This window comes from Rutilus rutilus, assembly GCF_951802725.1.
Source record: "Rutilus rutilus genome assembly, chromosome: 12".
Taxonomy (NCBI): Eukaryota; Metazoa; Chordata; class Actinopteri; order Cypriniformes; family Leuciscidae; genus Rutilus; species Rutilus rutilus.
In genome coordinates this window covers 39,299,054-39,311,569 of record NC_140217.1, presented here as the reverse complement: position 1 = coordinate 39,311,569, position 12,516 = coordinate 39,299,054, and the positions used below count along the sequence as shown (strand labels likewise).

General features: G+C 39.6%; 1 protein-coding gene across 2 annotated transcripts in view; it reads left to right on the top strand.

The window, feature by feature from the left end:
* cdh22 (cadherin 22) overlaps positions 1–12,516 on the top strand; it is a 201,720-nt gene that overhangs the window by 180,391 nt on the left and 8,813 nt on the right. For both annotated transcript variants that reach the window (XM_084425678.1, XM_084425677.1), the window contains one exon: positions 5,273–5,524. In XM_084425678.1, the coding sequence (XP_084281804.1) occupies positions 5,273–5,524 (252 nt within the window). The remainder of the gene's footprint in view (positions 1–5,272; positions 5,525–12,516) is intronic.

Sequence of the window (12,516 nt, the reverse complement as noted above, 5' to 3'; positions counted from 1 at the left end):
CACTTTTTTGACATTACCTTCTGTTGTGGCATCTGGTGTTTGTGTTCGGAAACAGAGAATGAGGGGTATTTAATATTTCTGTCCAATTCATATGCATGGAGTTTCTGTTATGCACTGGGAATTCTGTTGTTTTTGACTTTAAGAGTCATCATTTAAAGACCCAAAATTGAAGTTTTGTGGCTTTTATTGCATGTCAAAAGTTGACAAATGTTTAGCAGATTAACACATTACACATATAATTACAAAATTAAAAGAATAAATAAACGGACAGACAGACAGACAGACACACACACACACACACACACACACACACACACACACACACACACACACACACACGTAGGTAGGTAGGTAGGTAGATAGATAGATAGATAGATAGATAGATAGACAGACAGACAGACAGACAGACAGACATACATACATACATAGATAGATAGATAGACAGACAGACAGACAGATAGACAGACAGACAGACAGACAGACAGACAGACAGACAGACAGACAGACACACACACACACACACACACACGTAGGTAGGTAGGTAGATAGATAGATAGATAGATAGATAGATAGACAGACAGACAGACAGACAGACAGACAGACAGACAGACATACATACATAGATAGATAAAAAATACATGTATTTGATAGAATTACAGAGAGAGAGAGATTTTAATGTACACCATCCAGCCAATCAGAATCAAGTATTCAGACAGACCATGGTATAAATAAAAATAAAGTATTCTAGTTGTCAGTATACTTTGGGTCCCTATAGTGCCATCTGGGTTGGGAGCGCGCTAAGATTATTGACGTGAATCCATCTGCAAATAATCGGGCATCTTCTCCTTAGATAGCTCTCAAATGTATATTTTTCATTTCTGTTTTGCTTTGTCAGTCTTATATTTGTTGCCTTTCCCCAAACGCCGGTCCCGTCAGGCTGAGGGGGGTTGTGTTATTGCCAGGCTCTTTAGAGATGTGTGTAAGTTTCTTTAGAGATGTGTGTTAGTTGATGTGACGCATGGGCAAATCCAGACTGATCTGACAGGATGGAAATGTCAACTGTGGAGAGCCAGGGAAATGTCAGCGGAACACGTGAGGGCCACACAAACACAAACACATGAAGCACGCTTGAGTGGAGACCCACACACGCACACACACACACACACACACACACACACACACACACACACACACACACACACACACACACACACACTGAGACACACAAACCATAGCTGTTAGAAATGCACATGTTTACTAAAACACTGTGTTCATTAAAAGAGTGAATATCCTGAAGAAACACCCAGGTCATATTTAACCCCAAAATCAAGACAAAAAGACCAGAAGTGTCTATATGGAGGATAAGATCAAGCACAAACAGCAGGAGAATGAGAAAATACAATTACAAGGCAGTATGCAAATCATTGTGAACGATAGCAGATATCATTATATATATGTAAAATGAATAATAATTAATATATGCAAATATATAACAAATATATATGTGTGTATGCATGTGATTTATCATGTAAATGATTCAATATTATTATTAATATTAATTACAATAGTGATTGATTAACAATAAAAATATATAAAATATTTTGAATAATATCTATACATTTTATAGTATTATTCTTTTCTATTTTGCTAAAGGTATTCTGGGGGAAATGTGCTTAATTCTCAAAAAAAAAAGAAAAAAAGAAGAAGGTTAATTAAAGGTGAAGCGTTTCATTTCTGTTCTACTAGTGGCACAGAACGGATCTGCGCTCTGTTTGAGAGGTATAACAGGGAATAGCAGCCTAACAGCATTTGTCTCATTTGATTTGGGGATGAAATATGACCCAGAAACTCTCCTAAAATGACACCTACACAGGTTTCCCCTCTCAAGCGCACTCAAAAGAACACACTTTGCATCCTCCCACGTCCCATATCCCCCATACTTCTGTTTTCATGGACACATTTGTCAACCTGTCAGATTAAATCTGTCACTTTTTTCTCTTCGACAGCGCATCGCTGCGTTACCTTCTCCCTCTGTGATCCGACACACGAGGACAAACGCAGGTTTCTTAGCAAACTTTTTCCTGTTGTTTCAACTGTCCTTTCACTGTAATGTTAAATTCATATCTTACTTTGTGCTTTGAATAGCCGCATCGGAGTCTTTCCAGAGAGAGAGAGAGAGAGCGAGAGCTGTTTGGCACGTTGGGAATTTGATTGACGACTCCAAACAAAACATCTTTTGGCTTTTGATTTTGGACAGCTTGTCTGGAGCCAGTCGAGAGCACGAGGCTGTTTTCTCTCACCAGGGTTTGATTTGTCTTTCCCTCGTATGCCACTAACATTCCCCGTGTCCGATTGCTCCCCAGTTGCCCGTTGGCGTGCTTTTAGTCGGAACAGAACATATAGCGCAGGCAAGAGAGGGCATTGTTCATTGTTACTCAGTTTGTTTGGGGATTGTTTTTGGCATCGGCGGTAAGTTTTGTTCTGGTTTGTTTTCACAGTTCTCTTTCCATATTCTGTATCCAAAATGGACTGTTCTGCCCTCAGTCGGCTGATCCTGTGATACAGAAACGTTACGACTCCGTCTGGCAAATACAGATGCCCAAAACAAGTGTTTGGACTCGTATAAATGTGTGAATGTAATTCATCAGATCAAGTGACCGGATCTGTGTCTTAAGTGATATTTTGTTATCTAATGTGATGACATTCATGTTTATTTTGGCTCAAGTATCCATCCACTTTTTTGGAATGTATTTTATTATTTTATATGCTAATACAGGTCAAAAGTTTGAAATAATTAAGATTTTTTATTTTTTTTATGTTTTTGAAAGAAGTCTCTTCTGCTCACCAAGGCTGCTTACAGTAAAAGTAATATTGTGAAATATTATTACAATTTTAAATAAGTGTTTTCTATTGTAATATATCATATATTTATTCCTTTGTGCAAAGCAGCTATTACTCAGCTATTAAAAATCAGCTTTGCCATCACAAAATAAATTACATTTTAAAATTATATTCAAATAGAAAACACCTATTTAAATGGTAATAATATTTCACAATATTACCGTATTTACCTTATTTTTGATCAAATAAATGCAGCCGTTGTGATCTGCTTAAACATTTAAAAATAAAATCATTCTTAATTATTATGTATAATCTTAATTATTATGTATTAAGTTATGTAAATTATGTAAAAATTCAAAGATTATGTATATTGTATTTTGCAAAATCACATAAATACATTTTTACATTTCAAATCTGATTGAAAAGCCCAAGCATGAACCAAGGTTTCCCTGGTGTCATCAATTTAAAATGGTGTTTTCTATTTCCAGATGGGTTTAAATAAAATCTTTATATACATTTTAAGCTCTTTTTTTACAATATTTCATCAGCTAGTTATTGTTGTTGTCTTATTTTGTGAGCGAATGATTCTTTTGAGTCGATTCTTTTTTGCGAGTCACTCTGAATGACTTGTTTAGCGAAATGAATCCTTTTAAAAATCCATATCCAACGACTGGAAAGGTCACAGTAATTCATCGGTCAAAAAGTGCAGAAACCCTTATAAACGTAAGCACTAAATTTGATTCACAGCTTTTGATGACTCGAAATCAATTATGAAACTAATCTGAATGCTGATACGAGGTGCTGAACTCAATCAATGGTTTCCTTCTGCGTCCTCTTTTTGTCATTTAGGTGTTTTCCAGAAAGACGCGGCCCAACTAGATTAATATTGAAAGGTCACGGCTCCTTGCTCTTTAATAAATGATTGGTTGATGGATTTGACATAACCCGATCAATGACTGGTGTCTCGGTCACATTTTAAAACACACTGGCGTTCGGATCTCGGTATTTACTTCAGCTCATTGCAGGGAAAACAACTCAACGGTGGTTTGGTTATGATAATGTCTCCATTTCTGATGTTTTGAGACTTTAGAAAGGGAAATGGATTTGGTGCCTATTTAATGGTGTGCGCTATAGCCTATTTATGAGAATGAGAGACGATTTACTGGTCCAGTCAAGTCACAATGTCATAGCAGCAGAACTCCCCGTGTCTCTAACGGATCTGGTAACGCGTGCTGTATTTATCAGTAAGTCATGCTCTAGCGCTGGAGGTGACAGTGATGAATGTCCTGCATGATGGATGGCTTTTGTGCCTGTATGCAAGTCCATTAGTTGAGCTGTTGCTGTAGTATTTTGCTGTTTGTCAGTGTTAGTCACATTCATACATCTGGCGTTTCCGCAGCCGCTGTAAAAGCTTTTGGGCAGTTCTGGGGAACTTTAGACTTGCTGTTTCTTGCTAAAAGCCTGCAGTGAGTTTAATTTATGGTTGTTTTCAGTTATTACTATTTCGTTGGTTGGCCAAAATCATGTCCGCACAGTTTGGCATGTTTCATGGTGTTATCACAAAAAAATGTAAAAATATTTTTTTAAATTGACTCCAAGTACAGCTACGAAATATGCTTATAAACATTCGAATAAAGGGCAAATATGTCTATATATATATATATATATATATATATATATATATATATATGTGTGTGTAGGTTCAGAAAAAAGGGTATAAAAGCTGTCACTGGGACAGTACCCTTCAAAAGGGTTCTAATATGTGCCATTTAGGTACTAATATGTACACTTTTGGTACCAATATGTACCTTTGAGGGACTAATATGCACTCTTTAGGTACAAAGATGTACCTTTTGAAAAGGTACCGCCACAGTGACAGCTTTTGTACCTTTTTTTTTCTGAGAGTATACTGTATACAGTATTATGCTGTAAAAACTGTAATATTGTGAAATATAAGTGTTTTACTAAAAAAAAAAAACGTTTCTATTTAAGATTTTTTATTTTATTTACTTTCTGTAATGGTGATGCTGAAAAAAAAGAAAAAAAGAAAAAAAAAATCACTTATTTTAAATAGAATGTTCTTGTAACAGTGCAAACGTCTTTACTGTCAAATCAATTTGCTTTTGATCAATTGAATGTATCCTTGCGGAAAAGTATTCATTTCTTTTTTGAAATGTTTCGACTTCTGAACTTCTAAATATACTAAAATATTTACTTTTCCCCCCTAATTTTTTAAAAGCGTTGAAAGTTGATGGGTTGTCTTAACAGCAAGTTGACTAATTGGTCGTAATTAAAAGTCCTGTATAATTAGACTGATTTCAGGCTCACCTCTTCAGTAGTAATAAAATAATGCATATTTTTTGTATGAATAACAGATTGCATATATTGAGCCAGATTACGTAACATTCTGTCTGTCCTCTCCTCTCACTAGACAACACAGCCGGCATCAGAACGCAGCGGTCCGGCTTTAACCGTCAGGAGCAGAACGTGTACCTGTTGCCCATCCTGGTGGTGGACAGTGGCCCTCCGGCCCTCAGCAGCACGGGGACCCTCACCATACACGTGTGTGGCTGTGACCCGGACGGGGCCATCCAGTCCTGCAACGCCACGGCGTACGTCATGTCCACTGCGCTCAGCCCTGGAGCTCTCATCGCACTGCTGGTGTGCATCCTCATTCTCATAGGTAAAACCTTTTACTTCACCAACTTTCTTTATTGATTTACAACGTCTGTGAGCAGGGTTTGAAATGAACACCCGCCAACCCGCCAAATGCGGGTAAAACTCAAACGCTGTCCGATCACTTGCCAATTTGGGGTGTGATTATGTTTACTCACTTTGCTGGGGAAGTCCGTACAAGCCAAATCTGTGCAGATTTAGCACAAATATTCAACTCGTGAGTCATCATGATATATTAAATACAGTGTATTGCGCAGAATCTGCTCATATCTGGATTACTTGAACACACACATCACTACGTTACAATAACGGCACGCTTGCTCATTTGCATTGAAACAATAGTGGAGATTAAAAAGTGTTTGGTTAACAGAAAAGACATTGCTATTTTCCAACATCCACATTTTTTTTATGTCCTTTGTACTGATGTGGATGAAAGAGGAAGCTGGAGATACTGGATGACAGGATTTTGTTTGAATAAGAAATGAATGTATGAAATTCAAAACTTTAATATATATATGTGTGTGTGTGTGTGTGTGTGTGTGTGTGTGTGTGCAACGGAAACAGTTTTTCCGTATTTAGGTCACCTGACGTAGATGACGCGGTGCGTTTGACAGAAGACAAGACAGAGTTCTTTATTAAACTCATAAAAGACTAAAGTATTACGGGAATACTGGATTCTAAACAATAAAGAAATACCACAATTCATCAAGACCTTGAAGCAGATATGAGGGAGAAACACCTCATACTCATACTCATACTCAAGCTCACAAGTATAGGGTCTTTCCTTGCCATTAATGGTTGGATAAAACACTTATGTCTCCTTCCATTAAAAATATTGGCTAGTGCTGTGGCTGCGATATACGTAAACCCACCAACATCCGTTGCCATGATTTTTGGACTGACTTATCGTGAGAGGAAAAAATGATGTTTTAGCCGCATCGGTTAGTTTAAACGCCGTCGTTTTGCATTCGTTTTTTATCAACATTTAGAAAATATCGCAAAAGTTTTGCCCAAATCTGTAATGGAAACGTGGAAAATCTGTAATGGAAATTCTGTTTCTGAACTCCCTGAAACGCCTCCATTGTAGTCTTGATTTTTCTTCCGGGAACGAACACGTCACAATATTCCTCATTTAAATAATTCATACACAGAATAAAGGGGCGGGGCCTGGTTGAGTTAGTTAGTAGTGTGTTAAACTGGCGGTCATGGTAAGGGGCGGGACATTTCCCAAACACGCTCGAAGCGCTCGGCCAATCGCAACACACTGCTCCAGCCGACCAATCAGAGCACAGTGTGCTTTTCAGAAGGAGGGGCTTCATAGAGACAGGAACTAAACAGAGCGTTACTGACAGACTGGGAAGAGAGGAGCTGCAACAATGGAGAATATGGGAAAAATAATGAACATTCAAGCATGAAAAACTGTTCTAGTAAAAAAACTAAATCAAGACTTTGTAAAAGGGCATAATATGGCCTCTTTAACTACAAATGTGAAATGCATGCTTCAGGAAGCCAAGCAGGCAAGAAACTTAAGTAAAGCGTGTATTTTAGTGTTGATCATTGTCCTTTTGAGCGTGTACTACTTTTTTAGGTGGATGAACTTGTTATGCACTAATGATGTAATTCCTGTGGGTGGAGTTCGTTGAATGTAGACAGTGCGTTACAGATAGTTGCATCACATACTCGCATGGATACCATGCAAAAGTAACCAAGTTTTGTTTGTTTGTTTTTTGCTGGTTTTGCGATGAAAGACTTTGACAAACTGTGTTGATATGTGATTCTGTCACACCAGTCTCATGCTATATGCATTCAATATTATGTTATCGGTATAGCTTTGAAACAGTGTGACAGATTTGACAGTATATTGACTACCAACATCAGCTTGACTGGTAGAACATTGCAGAGGTCATGGGTCTGAATCCTATAGTGAACAAATGAACTGATGAAATCACCAGGTGACTGATGGATCTCGAAGATGCAAGTACATCCATTTGAGAATGCGTGTTTGAGCATTATTATCTGCATTGAGGACGCATTGAGACCAGCAGAGTCCTATAGAGTCAAGCAAGTGCTGAACATTTGTGCTGCCTGTGCGCACACACACACGCACACACTCACGCACACATCATGTTTGCCTCTACGACCGCTGTAACTCTTTTAATGGTCCATCATCATTCTTTAAAACCTTATTCGTGGGTTCAAATGCAGCGGGAGGCAAAAAAACCAAACTAGAATGACATGAAAGCTGATCAATATTTCATACAGCATCCTCTGCCCACTGACTGCAGTTGCTCATCCTCTATCAGGAAGAGTACGAAAGCTTTTGTTCACGCAGAGCGGACACGCACACAATACAGGCCTCAGTGAATGACATCCAGCCTCTCTAGTGGAGAACTGGTGAGTTAAGGGAAGCTCGTGAAAAGAGCAGCATCAGCACCACTGTCCCCGCGGATCACTGAGCGCTTTAAATAGAGCATCCTTTCCAGACATCCACGGCACTCCTGTTCCCGTGTCGAAGAGCCGTTGGACTGCGGTTCTGTTGTCATCGCTGAAAGTTTTATGACTTTCTTCTGGCCTCAGTATATCTGTCTTTATTTCTCTCCTCTCCACTTAGAGCTTTTCCCATCCCTCTTTCTCTCTCTCTCTCTGTCCTCTGCAGTCGCTTATAAAGTACGCCACATGAATTGTTCTCAGTCAGCTGAGCAGGGTTTTTTTTTCCTCCCTGTTGCTCATCTTTCCTGCGGTAAATCATTTATAAGTCGTGTGCGGGTCATCAGACGCACATCCTTTCTGTTTAATTAGCCATGTTTTCTCAGTCAAGCATCACTATCATTATTGCTCATAGTTTTAGTCAGGGACTTTTCAAAAAAAGAATTAGAGCTTGTTGTAAAATAATAATACAGTCTTTGAAAGCATTGTTTATGCCTTTTTTCTTCCCTATCCACTCCAAATAAATACATATTTAGTTTTGTGAATAAAATAATATTTTTAAGCATTTAAACATCAACTTTAGATATTATTATAAAATAAAACCATGAAAAACATTTTCATTACTTGAAATAAGATAAACATTAACTGTATAAAATATATATAACAAACGTATTAAACTTATTGTTTTCAGCTAGTTGCCAAGTCAACAAAAGACTAAAATTAACACTGAAATAAAACTTTATAAAAATGATATAGACATATTTAAAAAAAACACACACAAACAAAATATTAAAACTTTAACTGTAATTAAATAAATATATATTCATAAAAAAAATCTAGTTCAAAATATGAATAAAAACTATAATCATATCTAAATGATACTAAAATAACATGGCTTTATATCAAGTAGATTCAGTAAAGTGTGTCCAAACTGTTGACTTCCATCATCATCATCTCTCTGGAGAAGTCAAGTGCGAACATGTCAAACATGTTGTTCATGTTCAGGTTGATCTCTGGAATCAGGACCTTTGAGGACGTGGTTGAGGACTGTAATTATATAACATGAAATTGGTTAAGACAAACTAATAAGGCAACAATTTGATGTATAAACTTTTTTTTATTATTAGCTATCACTACATCTTTTGCAATAGTTTTCACTGTAGTTGTTGTTGCAGCCAAGTGTGGGTATCTGCAGGTCGGAGTAATGAAAGGTAGGGGGCGTGTCGTACGGTTGGGGGCGTGTTGAAAGGTAGGGGGTATGCTAAAAGGTAGAGAGCATGTCGAAAGGTAGGGGTTTATGCTGAAATGTAGGGGTGTGCCAAAAAGTATGGTGCGTGTCCAATGGTTGGGGGCGTGCTGAAAGGTAGGGGATGTGCTGAAAGGTAGGGGGCGTGTCATATGGTTGGGGGTGTGTTGAAAGGTAGGGGCTGTGCTGAAAGGTAGAGGACTGGGGTGTGCCGTAAAGTAGGGGGTGTGTTGAAAGGTAGGGGGTGTGTCAAAAGGTAGGGGTGTGCCAAAAAGTATGGGGCGTGTCCAATAGTTGGGGGCGTGCTGAAAGGTAGAGGGTGTGTTGAAATGTAGGGGTGTGCCAAAAAGTATGTGGCGTGTCCAATGGTTGAGGGTGTGTTGAAAGGTAGAGGGTGTGTCGAAATGTAGGGGGTGTGTCAAAAGGTAGGCGCTGTGTCGAAATGTAGGGGTGTGCCAAAAAGTATGGTGCGTGTCCAATGGTTGGGGGCGTGCTGAAAGGTAGGGGATGTGCTGAAAGGTAGGGGGCGTGTCATATGGTTGGGGGTGTGTTGAAAGGTAGGGGCTGTGCTGAAAGGTGGAGGACTGGGGTGTGCCGTAAAGTAGGGGGTGTGTTGAAAGGTAGGGGGTGTGTCAAAAGGTAGGGGTGTGCCAAAAAGTATGGGGCGTGTCCAATAGTTGGGGGCGTGCTGAAAGGTAGAGGGTGTGTTGAAATGTAGGGGTGTGCCAAAAAGTATGGGGCGTGTCCAATGGTTGAGGGTGTGTTGAAAGGTAGAGGGTGTGTCGAAATGTAGGGGGTGTGTCAAAAGGTAGGCGCTGTGTCGAAATGTAGGGGTGTGCCAAAAAGTATGGGGTGTGTCCAATAGTTGGGGGTGTGTTGAAAGGTAGGAGCCGCGTCGAAAGGTTGGGTGCGTGTGGAAAGGTAGGGGCGTGCTGAAGGGTAAGGGGTGTGTGGAAAGGTAGGGGGCATTCAGAAATGTAGGGGTGTGCCAAAGAGTAGGGACCGTGTCGAACATTTGGGGCGTGCTGAAAAGTAGGGGTTGTGTTGAAAAGTAGGGGGGTGACGAACAGTAGTGGACGTGCCGAAAGGTAGAAGTGTTTCAGAAAGTAGGGGTGTGTCGAATGGTATTGGGCATGTGGAAAGGTAGGGGTATGCCAAAAAGTAGGGGGCGTGTTGAAAGGTAGCAGTCATATCACAGACTTGAGAGTGCAATACAGTAAGAAAGCACTTAGCTACCATCTAAGTAGCTGCATAGCAATGTGGTAAAACACCTTAGCAACTGCATAGCAATGCCTAAGCAACTACTCTAGCATTACGGTGGTGAGTTTTTTTCATGGACAAATATCACTCATTCTCCGAAAATATCTCATCATCTTGACATTAGTTTTAATGTGTGAGCGAAGCACCTCAAAATTGATCTCTAATTAATAATTCAATTTAAATGTCGTCCCAAAGGACATGATCCTCTTCTGAAATGGACATCAATTAAAACTGAAGTAAAGCAGTAAAGCAGAAAGGCAGAAACGTATGAAAGTTTAATGCTAGTTGTTTGAAATCTTAGGTGTTTGAAAGCACAGCTTCTGATTGCACAGCCTCTCTTGCCTCACTCCTTGAATGTTTATAACTTTTCTCTTTTTATTTGATTTGATTTATGGAATCAAATTTGTATTTGGAAATAAAAGTCATAGTGGGCTAGTCTAGTTTAGTCAAGACCAGTCTTTTCTAGTCTAGTTTAAATGTAATGAAAAGTTTCACCAGAATGTCTCCTCTTCTTCTCCCAGGCATTGAGTGCAAAGATCGGATAGATCTCATGACGTTGAAGGGAAAGGGTGTCCCTCCTGATCACAGCCTTCTTTCAATGCCGCACCATTCCTATTAGATCAATTTGTGGCATGATAAGGAGGGAATGAAAACAAATTTCTGCCTAATTACCTTCAAACAAACAACTCCTCCATCAGTTCATTCTGAGGGTGACGTGATAAATCCATTTGGGTGCAGCAAGGCATCTGCACACATCCGTCCCAATTACAGCCCATCTGCCATGATGGGAGTCCTGGCCACCGGCCGCCCAAGGGTAAATTAGCCGTCTTGTCAGGTCCGCTTAACCGAACATCTGCACGGCAAGGAGTCGCAACATGTTTCACAAAGGCAGGTACATAATGCGGTTCTTCACCCCATACCTTCAGTACAACATAGGACGCGATGGGGGTCTGGATTCACAGCTCATTCCAGATGGAGAAAGTGTGCTGGGTTGTTGGGGGGGGGAAAAAAGTGCTGCGACCTTTTAGTGATTCAATTCCTGCTAATTCTAAACCAGCCTATGTAATCGATGCATGTAATCCCGTAATGTGTCTAAAGACTAGTCTGTATGCATGCATCTTCACAGGAATTACCACTTTAATGCCTGAGCGTAATTTAGTATGCATCATGCACTGCAAATGCAGTCCGTGAAACTCAATTCACTTTACCTGGCTCACAGCCATTTAGAGTCCTTGATCATGCCAGAATCGAAGAATAACATGAAGGGAGAGCTTGGTCAAAGACTTATCTCTCCAAGGCGTATGGAAAAATACTGAATCAAAGAGCCAGGGAGCCGTGCGCTTCTGTCTGCGGCGTTAATCGCTCCCATGTTTTTAGCCCTTTGTTGGTCAGTAAACAATTGCAGACTGGCCTATTACAAATCAGTTGCACAGATTAATTTACCTGCCATCTTTTCTCCTCCGAACATGTTTAGGGTAGATAAACACTGACAGAAAGTGTTGGCTGAAAGAAATAAACAGCAGTACGTAATAATAATTCTTTCAACCCGGTTTGTCCTGTGAAATGTGAAAGGGAAGTTATGAAACTCCAGGTGTGGGCTACGGCTTGTGAATTGGAAATGTCCATATCAGATTGATTTGTCATTTCCGGAAAGGGGCCGAGTGTGTTCATTTTCTGTCTTGTTTGTACACCGCTTTGTCAGTTTTCATATGGTTGGAGCTGCTTGCAAAGCTCAGCGCTAGACGGATGGTTCATGGCGAGCAAAATTAGCTTCAACTTCACAGCGAGAGCCTTCATAATGCGCTCATACTTTAATTTACTTGTGTGTCCTGTTCTACCAGAAAAGCCATCCATAAAACAAGCTTCTTAGTGTGCAGTCTGCACTCTAGATATATATTTTGTCCTCAAATGCATGTTTTGCTTATGTAAATCTATTCATCCATCCATCCATCCATCTTATTTTTATGGTAACACTTATTCACTATCAACTATAGGGTCTTTTCACTCAGTTAACTCCTAATTAATAGTAAGTAAGGTAGTGGTTATGTTTGGGTATTGGGTAGGGT